The following is a 12,199-nucleotide window of genomic DNA, read 5'->3' as shown; positions in this document are numbered from 1 at the left end:
AAAAGGAACAATGTACAGGGACTCGTTCACAACAAGTCAAGCGTTTCGGCTGCAAGTTCAGCAGTTTGGATGCGTGGAGACACACCCGGGCTTGTGTCGTCATTTAGTCCCCTCAACTGTTCATACCACCGATGTGTTTGTTTAGCTCCAACACATGGCAGTCAGACAGCATTGTTGCAAAAAGAAAAACTTGTATTTATTTAGCCAGAGAAAGTATGAAGAAGGTGGTGATGGTGGGACAGAGTCATTGCATTGAGTACCAGGCAAATTCACAAATTTAGTTATTCTGTTATATCTAGTTGAATTTTTATATAAATATGAATATTTACCTTTTTGAAAAGCAAATCAGCAAACCAACCCTCCTGCCACTATAAATGAGACTTGGGATGAGAACACGACGATAGCAGTAGGTTGCAGCGTTTCAGTGTGAACGCTAATGTCAATTGGCAAAAACCTAATTTATCAACGTTCATTCATACTTGTTTTCATCTTGCATCATCATCATCATCATCAGGTTTTTCTTCCTCCTAAATCCAAACTGCACAGAAAAAGAAGCGCCTGCTCTGACATGGGAAGTGGCTGAAGATCAAAAATTTGCCAGCCTGTAACGTCGCAGGAATCCTTTCATGTTACATTTCTGTGCATATTTTCCTCTCAAACGAGGTGATGGAGGAACATTCCACTTATATATTTATTTATTTATATATTTTGCTTTTATCATCGCGTCGTATCATGTGTTTAAAACTATATTTAAGCGTTAATCTGATTATTGTCCCTCATCCAGTGGGTCGGGCGAGCAGCTGGGGGATTGTGATGCCTTATATAACACGCCCCCCCCCTCCCAGACCACCATCCCCACACACCCCACTCCCATCTCCTCTCCATCCTCCTTCTTCTTCTTCTGTATGTTTATGCTGATGATCTGTCAAAACACTTCAGCCCGGCCCACCGCCGTCAAGCGTAACATCTCTGCCCTCTCTCCTCTGCCGCGACGCAGCACTCGGCTTGAGAGCATTAAAAATGCACGTCTGTTTTGTGCCGCTTCTCCTCATAAATATTGACTGAAATCCCAAAGAAAGCGCCGGGGCCCAGATGTCCGCGCAGCGGCCGGGCAGTCAGGAGAGGGAAAGATTTTGAGAGCGCCCGTGCCTTTTCCTCTGTGGGACATGATTCTGGGTTGTAAGGGAATTAAGATTGCAGGATGATTTACTGCCGGAGAGACTCGGTGACGGTGTGTGGATGGGCCGTGAAGAGTCGAGATTTCGATGTGCCATTCGCGTGAGAACAGACAGTCCGGGCAGATTGGAATTATTGCGCAGGGGTCTCCTGGAGGCAGAAAAGCAGAAATCCCAAACACACAATAACAAGGACGCAGTGATGTCATCACATTCTGAGGAACAGCAGTTTATGGGGATTCTGGGATGTTACACTGTATCAGAGGTGGAGTGAAGTCACAGTTTGAGTCACGTTTGTAAATCTTCCTCCTCTTAAAAAGAAAAAAAAGAACTAGTCTACAACCTATATGACCTGCTGCCGTGACACCTGGCTGTGCTGGATTGTTTCAGTGTAATATTCCTTTGCCAGGTCTCTTGTAGTGAGTGTAGGTGAGCCATAATGGAATCCTGATTGGCCGGAGTGGAGTGGTGCCGTCCTCTGGCAGTCCTTCACTGAATCTCTGGCAGGCCGCTATCATCCGCTCGATCTGGTTCCCCAAGTGGGACCCGGGAGCTGAAATACGCATCGGGGGTTCAGCTTGAAATGTACCGAAATTTCACATGTTTTATCTCATAGGGAAAAATAACGCATCTCTTCCTCTCCTCTTTTTTTCACCCCCTTTTCTCAGTTTTCATCTGCAGCTTCATGGTGGCGGCCCCCATTTTCGGCTACCTGGGCGACCGCTTCAACAGAAAGGTCATCCTGAGCTGTGGCATTTTCTTCTGGTCCATTGTTACCCTGTCCAGCTCCTTCATCGGCAAAGAGGTACGACCCAGCGGGCAGCCTGGCAGAGAGCGGGCGTTCTTCAGTCACTGCCACGCCCACAGCCTAATTATTCTGTCATGTTTTGGATATGCTTGATGTTAAGGCGGGTGAAATGAAATGATATGCCTGTTAGCTTGGACACCCACTTTGCCTTTGTAGACGTTCTTTATGTTTCTCCTCCCTCGCTCGCTGGCTGCCAGCCAGGCAGCTAATGAAGGTCGGCGGCCCAGACTTGTCTCAATTACAATACTTTTAAAAGACAGAGCTCTGTTGTTTCTCGTCCCCCTCAGCGAGCACATCAAGATTTGATTTCTCCCAAAGCCCCATGCACTGGAAACGTTGAATAATACCACTATTGTTTGGCGAGAGATGTGTAGGTGGAGCTGATTGCATGTGAGGAACTGATCCCAGGAAAAGGAGCTGTGCAAGTGCACATATGAGTGTGTAGACAGGGCAGGGCAGGCGCCCCAATGGAAACACTGCATAGCTGTTTTTTCTTTTTCTTATACAGAGCTGTGTCAATTTGATCATTTGGAGATGTAATACAGTATTGAATCATGCTTTAACATTGCTCACAAACGCAGAGTATAGCACAGGCATGACACCAATATTGCTTCTTCCTGGCTGATTCTAACATCTGAGATTTTCAGTGGTCAGTCAGTTTGCTGATAATTTGGTAGGTTAATCAATGGTCATTTGTTTGCACATCATTTAAAACCACTTTCTCAAAACTGGAATAAATCTCCATATATTTTCGGCAGAATTTGCTGCACAAGTTTTAAAATAAAAGTGCAGGGGAGAGACAGACTTTGAAAGCCACTTTAGTTTAGATTTCAGCGATTAATTTAGCCAGCATACACATCGATTGAGTGGTCCAGAACCTTCACCCGCCTCCTCTGAGGGCATCTGCAGTGACAATCACGTGGCCGGTGTGAGGCGGACCGACAGGGATGTGCTACTCGACGAGCGACGTCGGTTTTGCAGCCTCCTCCTGCAGCTCTGCAGAGCAGCGCAGTCCGCGAGGCCGGAGCCGCGGCAGGCGGCGACAGCTCTGAGATATTGATGGTCCCCGGAGTGCATCCTTTCACCGCGGTCCCCGGAAGAGCTGACCCGCCAGGGCACAAGACAGAGGCTGAGCAGGAAATGCACCCGGGCTGCTCGCGGCTGAGACTGAAATGAAGGGGCCTCTCCTCCGTCTGACAAACCATACAAAGGCCTGATGAGAAGCCTGGCCGGGTCCCTCGGCAGTCGGCAGCCCTCCTCCTCGCCCCAGAGCCCAAGTTCACCCTCAAGACGCGCTGCTCTCGACGTGCCACTCAAGGGACACAAGGGTGGACGTCTGTTACGTAAGAGGCTCTGCGGCGCCCGTCGCCTCCAGAGATGAAAGACGTGACACGGGATGAAATGTTAATGACCACTTACAACCGAGTCCTATCATTACGCATTTAAGATCCTCTGGGGCATTTTGGAAGGATTTGCAGTGATGCAGAATTCAAATGTTACGCAATGTTTTTCTTTCTTTTTTTTTTTATTTTATTGCTCACCGCCCCCTCCCCACTCGCCCGTGCGAGTACTTGATAAATCCTCATTAAATGATTGCTTGCAGGTCATTTGAAATCTGAACCCCGTCACTGACACGGACGACGAAGCGCCTGACTATTTCCGTCTCGTTAACGAAAATAGAACGGGGCGATTGCAACGACCTCTAGGCGATGGTTGTTGTTTAAACATCCGGGATCGCAAACTGAACATCTTTTCTCATGCGAGTGACTGACAAAGTCAAGCAATGATATTTTGTCTTGAAACTTTCGTAAGAAATCTTGCGGTTTGTGAGTTCCGTGAAAATGTCATTCAAGCCAAGATGCATTTCAAAGGACTGGTTCTTACTGAGGCAGCATTAAGCCGTTAAAACTCACCTGTTTCTATTCTGACATTTGCTCTCTTGATCTGAAAATCCGCAGTGAGATCCGGTAGCTCCGGTCACCACTTTTTCTGCAGCACCTGGATTCGTTTACGTTCACTGCAGACTAGCACGCTCCCGCACACTGCGCTCGCATCCAAGTCTGGAAATGAGGGAGAGACCGTCTGATGCAATGCGTCGAAACACCTTTCAGAAATAAATTTATTAATTAAAAAAAAAAAACTCAACTCCGTGTGAGACCTCGAGCCGATGATGCGGCTCGCATCACGTAAGAGTGTGTGGGGCTGCGCTCTGATTTCTTTTCAGCCTCACATGAAGACGTGAGTCCGGCAGGAGAGTCAGAGTTGCCATGGCAACAGTTAACAATCCAGCTGCCTACACATGTGCCCTCACCAGCGAGCGCGCTCCCATGAAACTGTCCGTCTGCGTGTTTGTCATTCAGGCCTGAAGCACTGAAACAGTGATAATAAACCTGTTATTACAAAAAGTGTGGGGGCATTTTTTTTCCTCAGCGTCTTGAATTTTTCACAATTGCATCTCAAACAAAAAGAGAGGTCATTTGTGATTATAAATGTTATTCACAGGTAACAAAAGCAGAGGTGTGATATTGGATGAAGTAGTTTGTGATGAACAGGACGTCCAGTTGCACAAAGGGATTTTAAGGCGTGGCTTCTTCTGTCCAACCACCTCCAATTTTCCTAGCGTGTATATTCATCTCAGTGCGTAATGCTGTCACATCAGTTTTAGAAGACCTTATAGATTTGTACATTACTGCAGCACTAAGTGTGACTTTATGTGGTATTATGCACGTAATCAAGCTAACATTTTCAAATGAAAAAGGCTGATGGAATTGAACCCGAGTCTCCTCTTCCTCTGTCTCCGCAGTACTACTGGCTGTTTGTTCTCTCCAGAGGACTCGTGGGTATTGGAGAATCCAGCTACTCGTCCATCTCTCCCACCATCATCGGAGACCTGTTCACCAATAATAGCCGGACCATGATGCTCTCTGTTTTCTACCTGGCCATCCCCCTGGGAAGGTAGGAGCAAGACGTTGTCGTGATTTCACACTATCCGACCTGCCCAAAGTGTTCATTCTAACGCAGAGACTAAAAGAGAGGAGATGATTGATATTATCCTCACGCAGGAAGGGTCGAACCGGCTTCTTTCTTTTCTTTTCTTTTTCTTTTTTTTGCAGTGCTGCCACACAAAGAGGCTCTGCGGAGGAAAAAAAATAAAACGTCGGTTGAGGGTGGGCTTAAGGCAGGTTGGGGCGGGTGGGGGGGCTCTTTGGTGATGCGGCGAGGGGGTGTGGAAGTAGGAGGTATTATTGAGTCTAAATCTCCAGCCTTTTCACTTTATTCAATCAGCCAGAGGGCTGCGGGGAGAAAAACAAACAGTGGCGAGCAATAAAAGGAACGAACGTTCTGGCAAAAGCGGAATCGGAGCGACTTGAGGTTTACATCCTGACGTGCGGTGCTGCCGGAGCCGCCGCATGTTCCGCCACGGTCGGCTTCTCCGTGCAGAATTACAAACAAGGAAATGCCAAGTAAACCGACGGGTGCCGCAGTGCGTCCAGTGTAAACAGTGGCGGACAGGATGTCACCGAAAAGGTCCCGTACTGCTCCCATTTTCAGATCTTTAGTTTCCATCCCAGACTCCAGTGGAGTCGCACGATCAATTATGCATAGGTCTCCAGAAAAATACATGTTTATCCCTGTGCTTACAGCAGCAGCGCAGCCCTCGGTGCCACACAGACAGACAGTCTTTTTTTCTCAGAACTGTGTGTTTCCAGCGCAGGTTTTTCTGAAAAGTGGAGCGAGCAAAAGCGGTAAAGGACGGCCCTGCGGGGAGTTCACTGACAGGCCTGAGACACAAATTATTATGAAAAAAAAACAACTCACAAAGCCAGTTTTGCCAAAATGGGACATTTGACAGAGCGATGAAAAGTTGCATAAGTCAAAATCAGAAGTGATTGGAGGCGTTTTAAAGGGCACGGCTAAAGAGACTTTGACGGATGAGAGGGGATGGAGGAGGAGGGGGGAGGTTGGGGGGCTACAGGCGACCGGTTGTGTCATGTGCTGCCAGAACATTTGGGTCACAAAGAGCTGCCCGGCAACACAGACAATAGAAGCTAAAACAGGGAGTCCCGGGAAAGTGAGTTCAAACATCCTACCTGCGACCCTTTCCAAGTTTGCTACGACCCTCCTGAGGAAATGACCTCAGGAATCAGACAGGACGGACAGGAAATAGATTTTTTACCCCCCTCTTCTGTCATTTTTCAGACGTTCGCCACACGGACGCAGCGACAGCGCCGTCTATTTTTCATGCCTAGGAGTTTTTATTGTTTGCGCCAAACTTTCCAAAGGCTCTGTGTGTGGACGGTGATAAGATTAGCCACTGGTCACTCACTGGAAATATCATTGGCCGTCTGAGCCTGCCTGTGCCGGCCTGTTATTTTTGGACACATGGAAGCACAAACGCAGACTGTTTCCCCATTTTAATGCGCAAGTAATGTGTGTAAAAGCACTCAGACGTGTTTGTTCCCTCTGAGCCGTCGCCGCTGCAGAAGTCGTCGGCCGGGTGAAGTCATCGGCCTCTCGCTCGCTCTCGTATGCCGCTCGCTCCGCTGGAAAACAGCATCTTTTCTTTCTTTTTTTTGCCAGGGGCCGTGCACGTGCACGTGCAGACAAACGAAAAGAATTCACATGGAGAGGGTTTGATTGACGTGCGCTGACTAACACCAGTCTAGTCTCGTCGTCTGCGGGGGTTTAGAACTCGTGGAGTGACACAAGAATGCCAAGGTGAAAAGAGTGATTATTACTTTGAACATTTTGAAAGTAACGCTCTTTAATTTCAAATTGTACGTTCAAATAATCATTCCCGTATTTTTCTCTCGAACACCTGTCAAGTTTTTCAACAAATTAGAAATTTTACTCCAGTCAATATAGCTAATAAATATTCAAAAGTGCTGCCTACATCTGAATGTGTGTCTGAAAATAAAGCACAAATGCTGTGATTTGTTCTTTGCCTCTTATGCTTTTTGCACAATTTTGCGCTGATCTGATTTGATCAGATTTGACAGAAGCGCTCAGAAGCATTGCTTTCCGCTAAAAGGCAGCACAAAAATAACCCCCCCATTTTCAGAGGTAAAATGCAACAAAACCCAATTACAGTGCGACGATGCACAGCCCTCCCGGCTAGCTAATCACGTTAGCGCACTGCTCTGCTGGTCAGTTTTTGCACCTGCAGCTACGCCTGGGCGCTTTGATCAGCCCGTGAGCTCTCCGCGTGAAGGATCCAAACACTCGACTCAGCTTCAGTCTGGCTGCAAGCTGGGCGTCTGCCGCGTGGGCGTGAGCTCGAGTGACAAAAACGACAGAGTGGGCTAACACGGGGCACTGAGTCATATGCTTTCTGTGTAGCGCGTGCTGAAAGAAACGCAAGCGGAGCAGGGTTTCTTTTTTTGTTTTTGTTTTTATTTTTTCGGAGCAGGCACCTAAAACCTTTGTCTTTGTCACTGCAGCGGCCTGGGCTACATCCTGGGCTCCAGCGCTAAGGTGGCTGCGGGCGACTGGCACTGGGCCTTGAGGGTAAGAGCATCCACATCGTCGTCCCGCAACACAGACACTCACACATAACAAAGACTGATAGACTGAGAGGAGGCCCTCCTGCGGGGCTCGACGAGGAGGCCCTGTCACCGATCTGGGATCAGAGGGGGGGTCAGTGGTAGTAGAAGCACCCGGGGGTGGAGGGAGTGGTTTGGGGGGGTTGACCGGCACATATGGCCAAGCAGGCGATCCGAGCTCTGACATTGTCGGGAAGTGACAGAGCAGAGAGCGCCCAGGGCGAGACAACTCACACACACGCACACGCACGCACACACACACACACACACACACGGCCACGCAGCAGCTGGTCAGCCTCCAGCCAGCTGCAGAAGCCTTCCTTAAAATGTCCCCAAACATTTTGACGTGAAAATCAGCAGAGTGATGGAGCGAAAAAAGCACTGCGGTGCGTTCGCTGGCCACCGGCTGCAGCACAGAAAAAAAAGGCGGACTTCTGTCCTCAGTTTGCTGCAGTAAACACATCCTTCTTCTATATGGTCAGTTGAGTGCATGTCCTGCAAAAGTGCACGCGGGTGCACTTGTTGGCTGCAGACCTTTCTTTTTTTTTTTTATTGCTTTTGCAATTAATAGCAGAGAGGGAGCTACAGTATTTTTATTGGTGCTCCAACCGCATGAAGCAGGACCCATTATAATCAAAAGTGGGCTATTAGCTGTGTTATCTGCAGTATATGTGTAATTGACTATTTTAAGCTATCAATTATAGCTATACATAGATGGATTTGAAAGCTATTATTAAACACACAGGCACACGCTTTCTGAAAGCATCCCAATCCTCACTGGGCTGCTGTTTGGTTCCAGGCGACACACTTACGAGCGGACGCGGGGCGTAAAAGCGCGGCGATAAATCGGCGGTGTTGTCCCGTTTGATTTTAGTGGGACCCCCGCTGTGCAGTTGTAACAAAACGTTTCGGGGTGAAACTGCCCCGTAAGGCGGGCGTGCATTGATTGGAGGTGGCCAACGAGCGGCCTAACGAGGCTGGTGAGGAGCCGCCCACTTCAGGGTCGGCTTTTAAAATCCCCCAAAAACAGCCGCGACCCCGACTCGTCTTATAAACCCTCTGACATTTTAAAAGAAGACATCCAACAACACTGTCTCCTGGACGTGACAGCTCGCTGGGGTTGGAGGAAAATAGCACGTCCGTTTATTCCTTGCCTAGGTTAACTATTTGAAGCACGCTGCCACACACAGCCACACCCAGACGCACACACGCACCATCAAAATAGGTCGTTTTGTTCCACAGCGGCATTCCAATAAAACAATCTGGAAGCCGATTAATCAGCTCGTGTGGCGCGCCGACCAAAACACGGCCGAGAGGCAGAGCTGTTCCTTAGCGGCCGCATCCTGCTGCAGCCCTTCCGCTTGTTTGTGCCCAACGTGTTCCAGCTGCCTTCCTTGTTTAGCTGAAACGTGGACGATAAGGAACGGCGGGAGAAGTTCATCGGGGGGAAAAACAGAGAGAGAGGGAGAGAAAGAGAGAGAGGAAGGCCCCCATCGCTACTTTCTTTGATTAGCAGACATCCATACAGGAAGCGTCTGGAGTGGGAGTCGGGTTCAAAGGTCAAAGATGGCCGGTGTGTCGGAATCATCCTAGTGATTGTGCTAAAGCTAATATTTACCGGCAGTCTGGGAGCGAGGGCATATTTTCCATCCAGCTGCTGCTGCTGCTGCTGCTGCTGCTGCTGCTGCTCCATTACACAAAGATGCGATACTGGATGAGGAAGTGATGCGTGTTTGTGTGTGTTTGTGTGCGTTGGCGTGTGCTATTGTGCGTTGGTGTGTGTTGGTGTGATCTCACCACCTCCGAGACCGCAGCAACACTATCTGACACATCATGTGTCGCGCCAGGCTGAGCAGGACGATAGCACACACACGCACACGCTCACGCACACACACACACACACACACACACACACACACTGCGCTCCATACCTTCTCTCGCTCCCTTTTGCAACTTTTGCATATAAATGGGCCACAGGTACGGCACGATATATTTCCCCTGACGGATGAAATTGCTTTTTTCTTTCTTTTGTGAGCAGTTTCTATTGCTCCAATAAATCCTCTCCCACACATCCCACCCTGGCCTTTGTCTCGCGGACGCACGCTTGCACGAACACGCTCTCCTCATGTAACCCATAAAAAGAGGCGAGAGAGCGAGAGCGCCGAGTAGCAGACGGGCGCTCATAAGGTTCTTTTCACAGATCACAGACCTGCTCTGGGAGCCCGAGTGCCCTTTTGGAGATCTTGCAGGCAAAGCACACACAAACACACACACACACAGACACACAAGAAAGTGCTGACTGAGCCCGCAGAGGAAACATTCTCAGCTACACACAGGACATCAGGCCTTTCAGCAAACACGGTGGTCGACCATTCAGTAAACAGACTCTTTTTTTTCCTACTCGCCCACAGTCTGCAGGCCGCCTCCCTCCATTATCCTAGAAACTCTCAATGTCACGTCGACCGAGGGTGTCAATATAACGCGTCTGTCCGGTCCCCCGCTAGGTGTCCCCGGTTCTGGGCATCACAGCGGGAACCCTCATCCTGATGTTCGTGCCCGAGCCCAAGAGAGGCAGCGCCGACCAGATGGGAGGACGCATGAAGGCCCGCACCTCCTGGCTGTGTGACATGAAGGCCCTCGGCAAAAAGTAAGGCTTGGGATTTAGATTCAGATTAGGCCTCTGTGGTTGTGGTTGCAAAATGTCACTGCAAAGTCAACCCTCGTCTTCACAGCACAGGATGTCACTGTTTGCACTGTTTGCAGACCTCTGTGATAAACTGTTGTAGCTGCTTATTATTTACTCATCAAAAAACCCCATCCCCATGCCAAAAAGTGTTCTGTGTTCCATTTTTTTTAATCCTTTCAATCTGTGGCCAGTTGCTATGAGATTCTGACAACAACCCAAGTGAGCGAAACTGTGTCACGAAAAACTCCTTGTTTTCAGGATAATCACCTCTTTCCTTGTCTCTTTCTCTGCGGCCAGCCGGAGCTACGTCTTCTCCTCGCTGGCGTCTGCGGCCGTGTCTTTTGCCACGGGTGCGTTTGGCATGTGGATCCCTCTGTACCTGGCCAGAGCCCAGGTGGTGCAGAAGACAGCGGAGGCCTGCACGAAGGCAGCGTGCAGCAGCACAGACAGGTGAGTGTGTGCTCGTCACTTCCTCCATTAACGCAGAGGGAAAAACAATCAAATCATCTTCTTAACCACTTGACATTTCACGGTGCAATAAAACACTTATTATGTCAGCATTATGACAACTGTTGATAACATGTAAATATCTTATTTTTCCTTCCTCACTCTATAAATATTTTATTTTATTTTAATTTCTTTATTTCTTTTTAATTATTATAATTTTTCCTTCTCTTTTACTCTACTTTTTGTTGCTGTAATTATGCAAATTTCCCCAATGTGGAATACATGAAGGTGTTCTATTCTATTCTATTTGCCTGTCTCCATCACTGTGTACTATTATTAACTGCAGGTTTTTAAATTGCTTTAGCTGCTATTGCTGCATGAACTAAAACCACGTGAGACATCCCTCCCTTTGACACAACACCTCCTCTTCCTCTTCCCGTCCAGCATCATCTTTGGGGCCATCACCTGTGTGACCGGGCTGCTGGGCGTGCTCATCGGCGCCGCCACCACTCGCTTCTGCCGGCAGAAGACGGAGCGGGCCGACCCTCTGGTGTGCGCCGTCAGCATGCTGGGCTCGGCCATCTTCATCTGCCTCATCTTCGTGGTGGCCAAGAAGAGCATCATCGGAGCCTACGTAAGAGCCCCGCCGAGTCATCGCTTGTTCTGCCACATAGCCACATTAGCATTCATTTGAAGTTAGTCAGGGCCTGGAGATTAGATGAGAAAGTCCGGTGGTGTTCTGATGACAAAGGCTCAGCTGGTTGGGTGGGGTCAGTGTTTGAATGAATGATGAAGCAGTGAGAAGATACTTTAGGATGCTGGTTTCATGGGTTGTTCCCTGTCAATGAATAGCCTTGACTGCAGGTCAGAGCGTGATGACCTTCAGGTAGCCGATGCCCGGCTCTCCTGCAAGGATACGTGATGCCAAATACTTGCGTGGCTAATGGCCTGAGAAGCAGGAAGGGGTGCAACCCTCTGCACTAGAACAATGCTGTCCGGGCAGGCCGACCCACCGAGCGCTCAGTTCCCACTCTTATCACAAACACAAAGAATAGGACTTGACCCGCGTGCGGGAAAAGTGAAAAAGACGGAAAATATTTCCTGTGCGTGTAAAGGAACACGACAAACATACTTCCATATCCTAAATGTGACTTTGGCTGACCTCTGTGTGTCGGGCCTCCGAGTTAAACTGACTTCATCAGAATTTGCAGTTTTATGGCATTTTGTGTGAGAGCTCTGGGGCTTCTTCGGTGCAAATGTCTCTTCTGTTTTGAGGCCCGTTCAAACGATAACATCTGGTCTCTGATGCTCTTTGGACACATTTGTAATGGGAAGAACAAAACCTTTCAAGGATCCGGCTTTTGCAGTTTTATCTCCATCTAACCCAGCGAGATCAGTCTTCATGCTTGTTTATGCCGTTTTTGTCAGGGTCACGGAAAACAGTGGAAAGCGCACAAGGAAGAGCCCAGCGGTGAGGCTGTAGCCATGGCTGCAGCGCAATATTTAGACAAAGATAGATTAATTATGAAGCTCTCGAGAT

General features: G+C 48.7%; 1 protein-coding gene across 1 annotated transcript in view; it reads left to right on the top strand.

Annotated features, from left to right (window-relative positions):
• Positions 1 to 12,199, top strand: part of spns2 (SPNS lysolipid transporter 2, sphingosine-1-phosphate) — a 58,297-nt gene that overhangs the window by 28,999 nt on the left and 17,099 nt on the right. Inside the window, exons 3-8 of the mRNA XM_076020107.1 lie at positions 1,844 to 1,980; positions 4,787 to 4,938; positions 7,425 to 7,491; positions 10,031 to 10,173; positions 10,510 to 10,662; positions 11,104 to 11,293. Of these exons, the coding sequence (XP_075876222.1) occupies positions 1,844 to 1,980; positions 4,787 to 4,938; positions 7,425 to 7,491; positions 10,031 to 10,173; positions 10,510 to 10,662; positions 11,104 to 11,293 (842 nt within the window). The remainder of the gene's footprint in view (positions 1 to 1,843; positions 1,981 to 4,786; positions 4,939 to 7,424; positions 7,492 to 10,030; positions 10,174 to 10,509; positions 10,663 to 11,103; positions 11,294 to 12,199) is intronic.

Source organism: Nelusetta ayraudi, unplaced genomic scaffold (assembly GCF_046127955.1).
Source record: "Nelusetta ayraudi isolate G7.1 ecotype Tasmania unplaced genomic scaffold, CSIRO-AGI_Nayr_v1 ptg000011l, whole genome shotgun sequence".
In the NCBI taxonomy this organism is placed as follows: Eukaryota; Metazoa; Chordata; class Actinopteri; order Tetraodontiformes; family Monacanthidae; genus Nelusetta; species Nelusetta ayraudi.
Note: the sequence above shows the minus strand (reverse complement) of the source record. Positions and strands in the feature narration are given on the sequence as shown.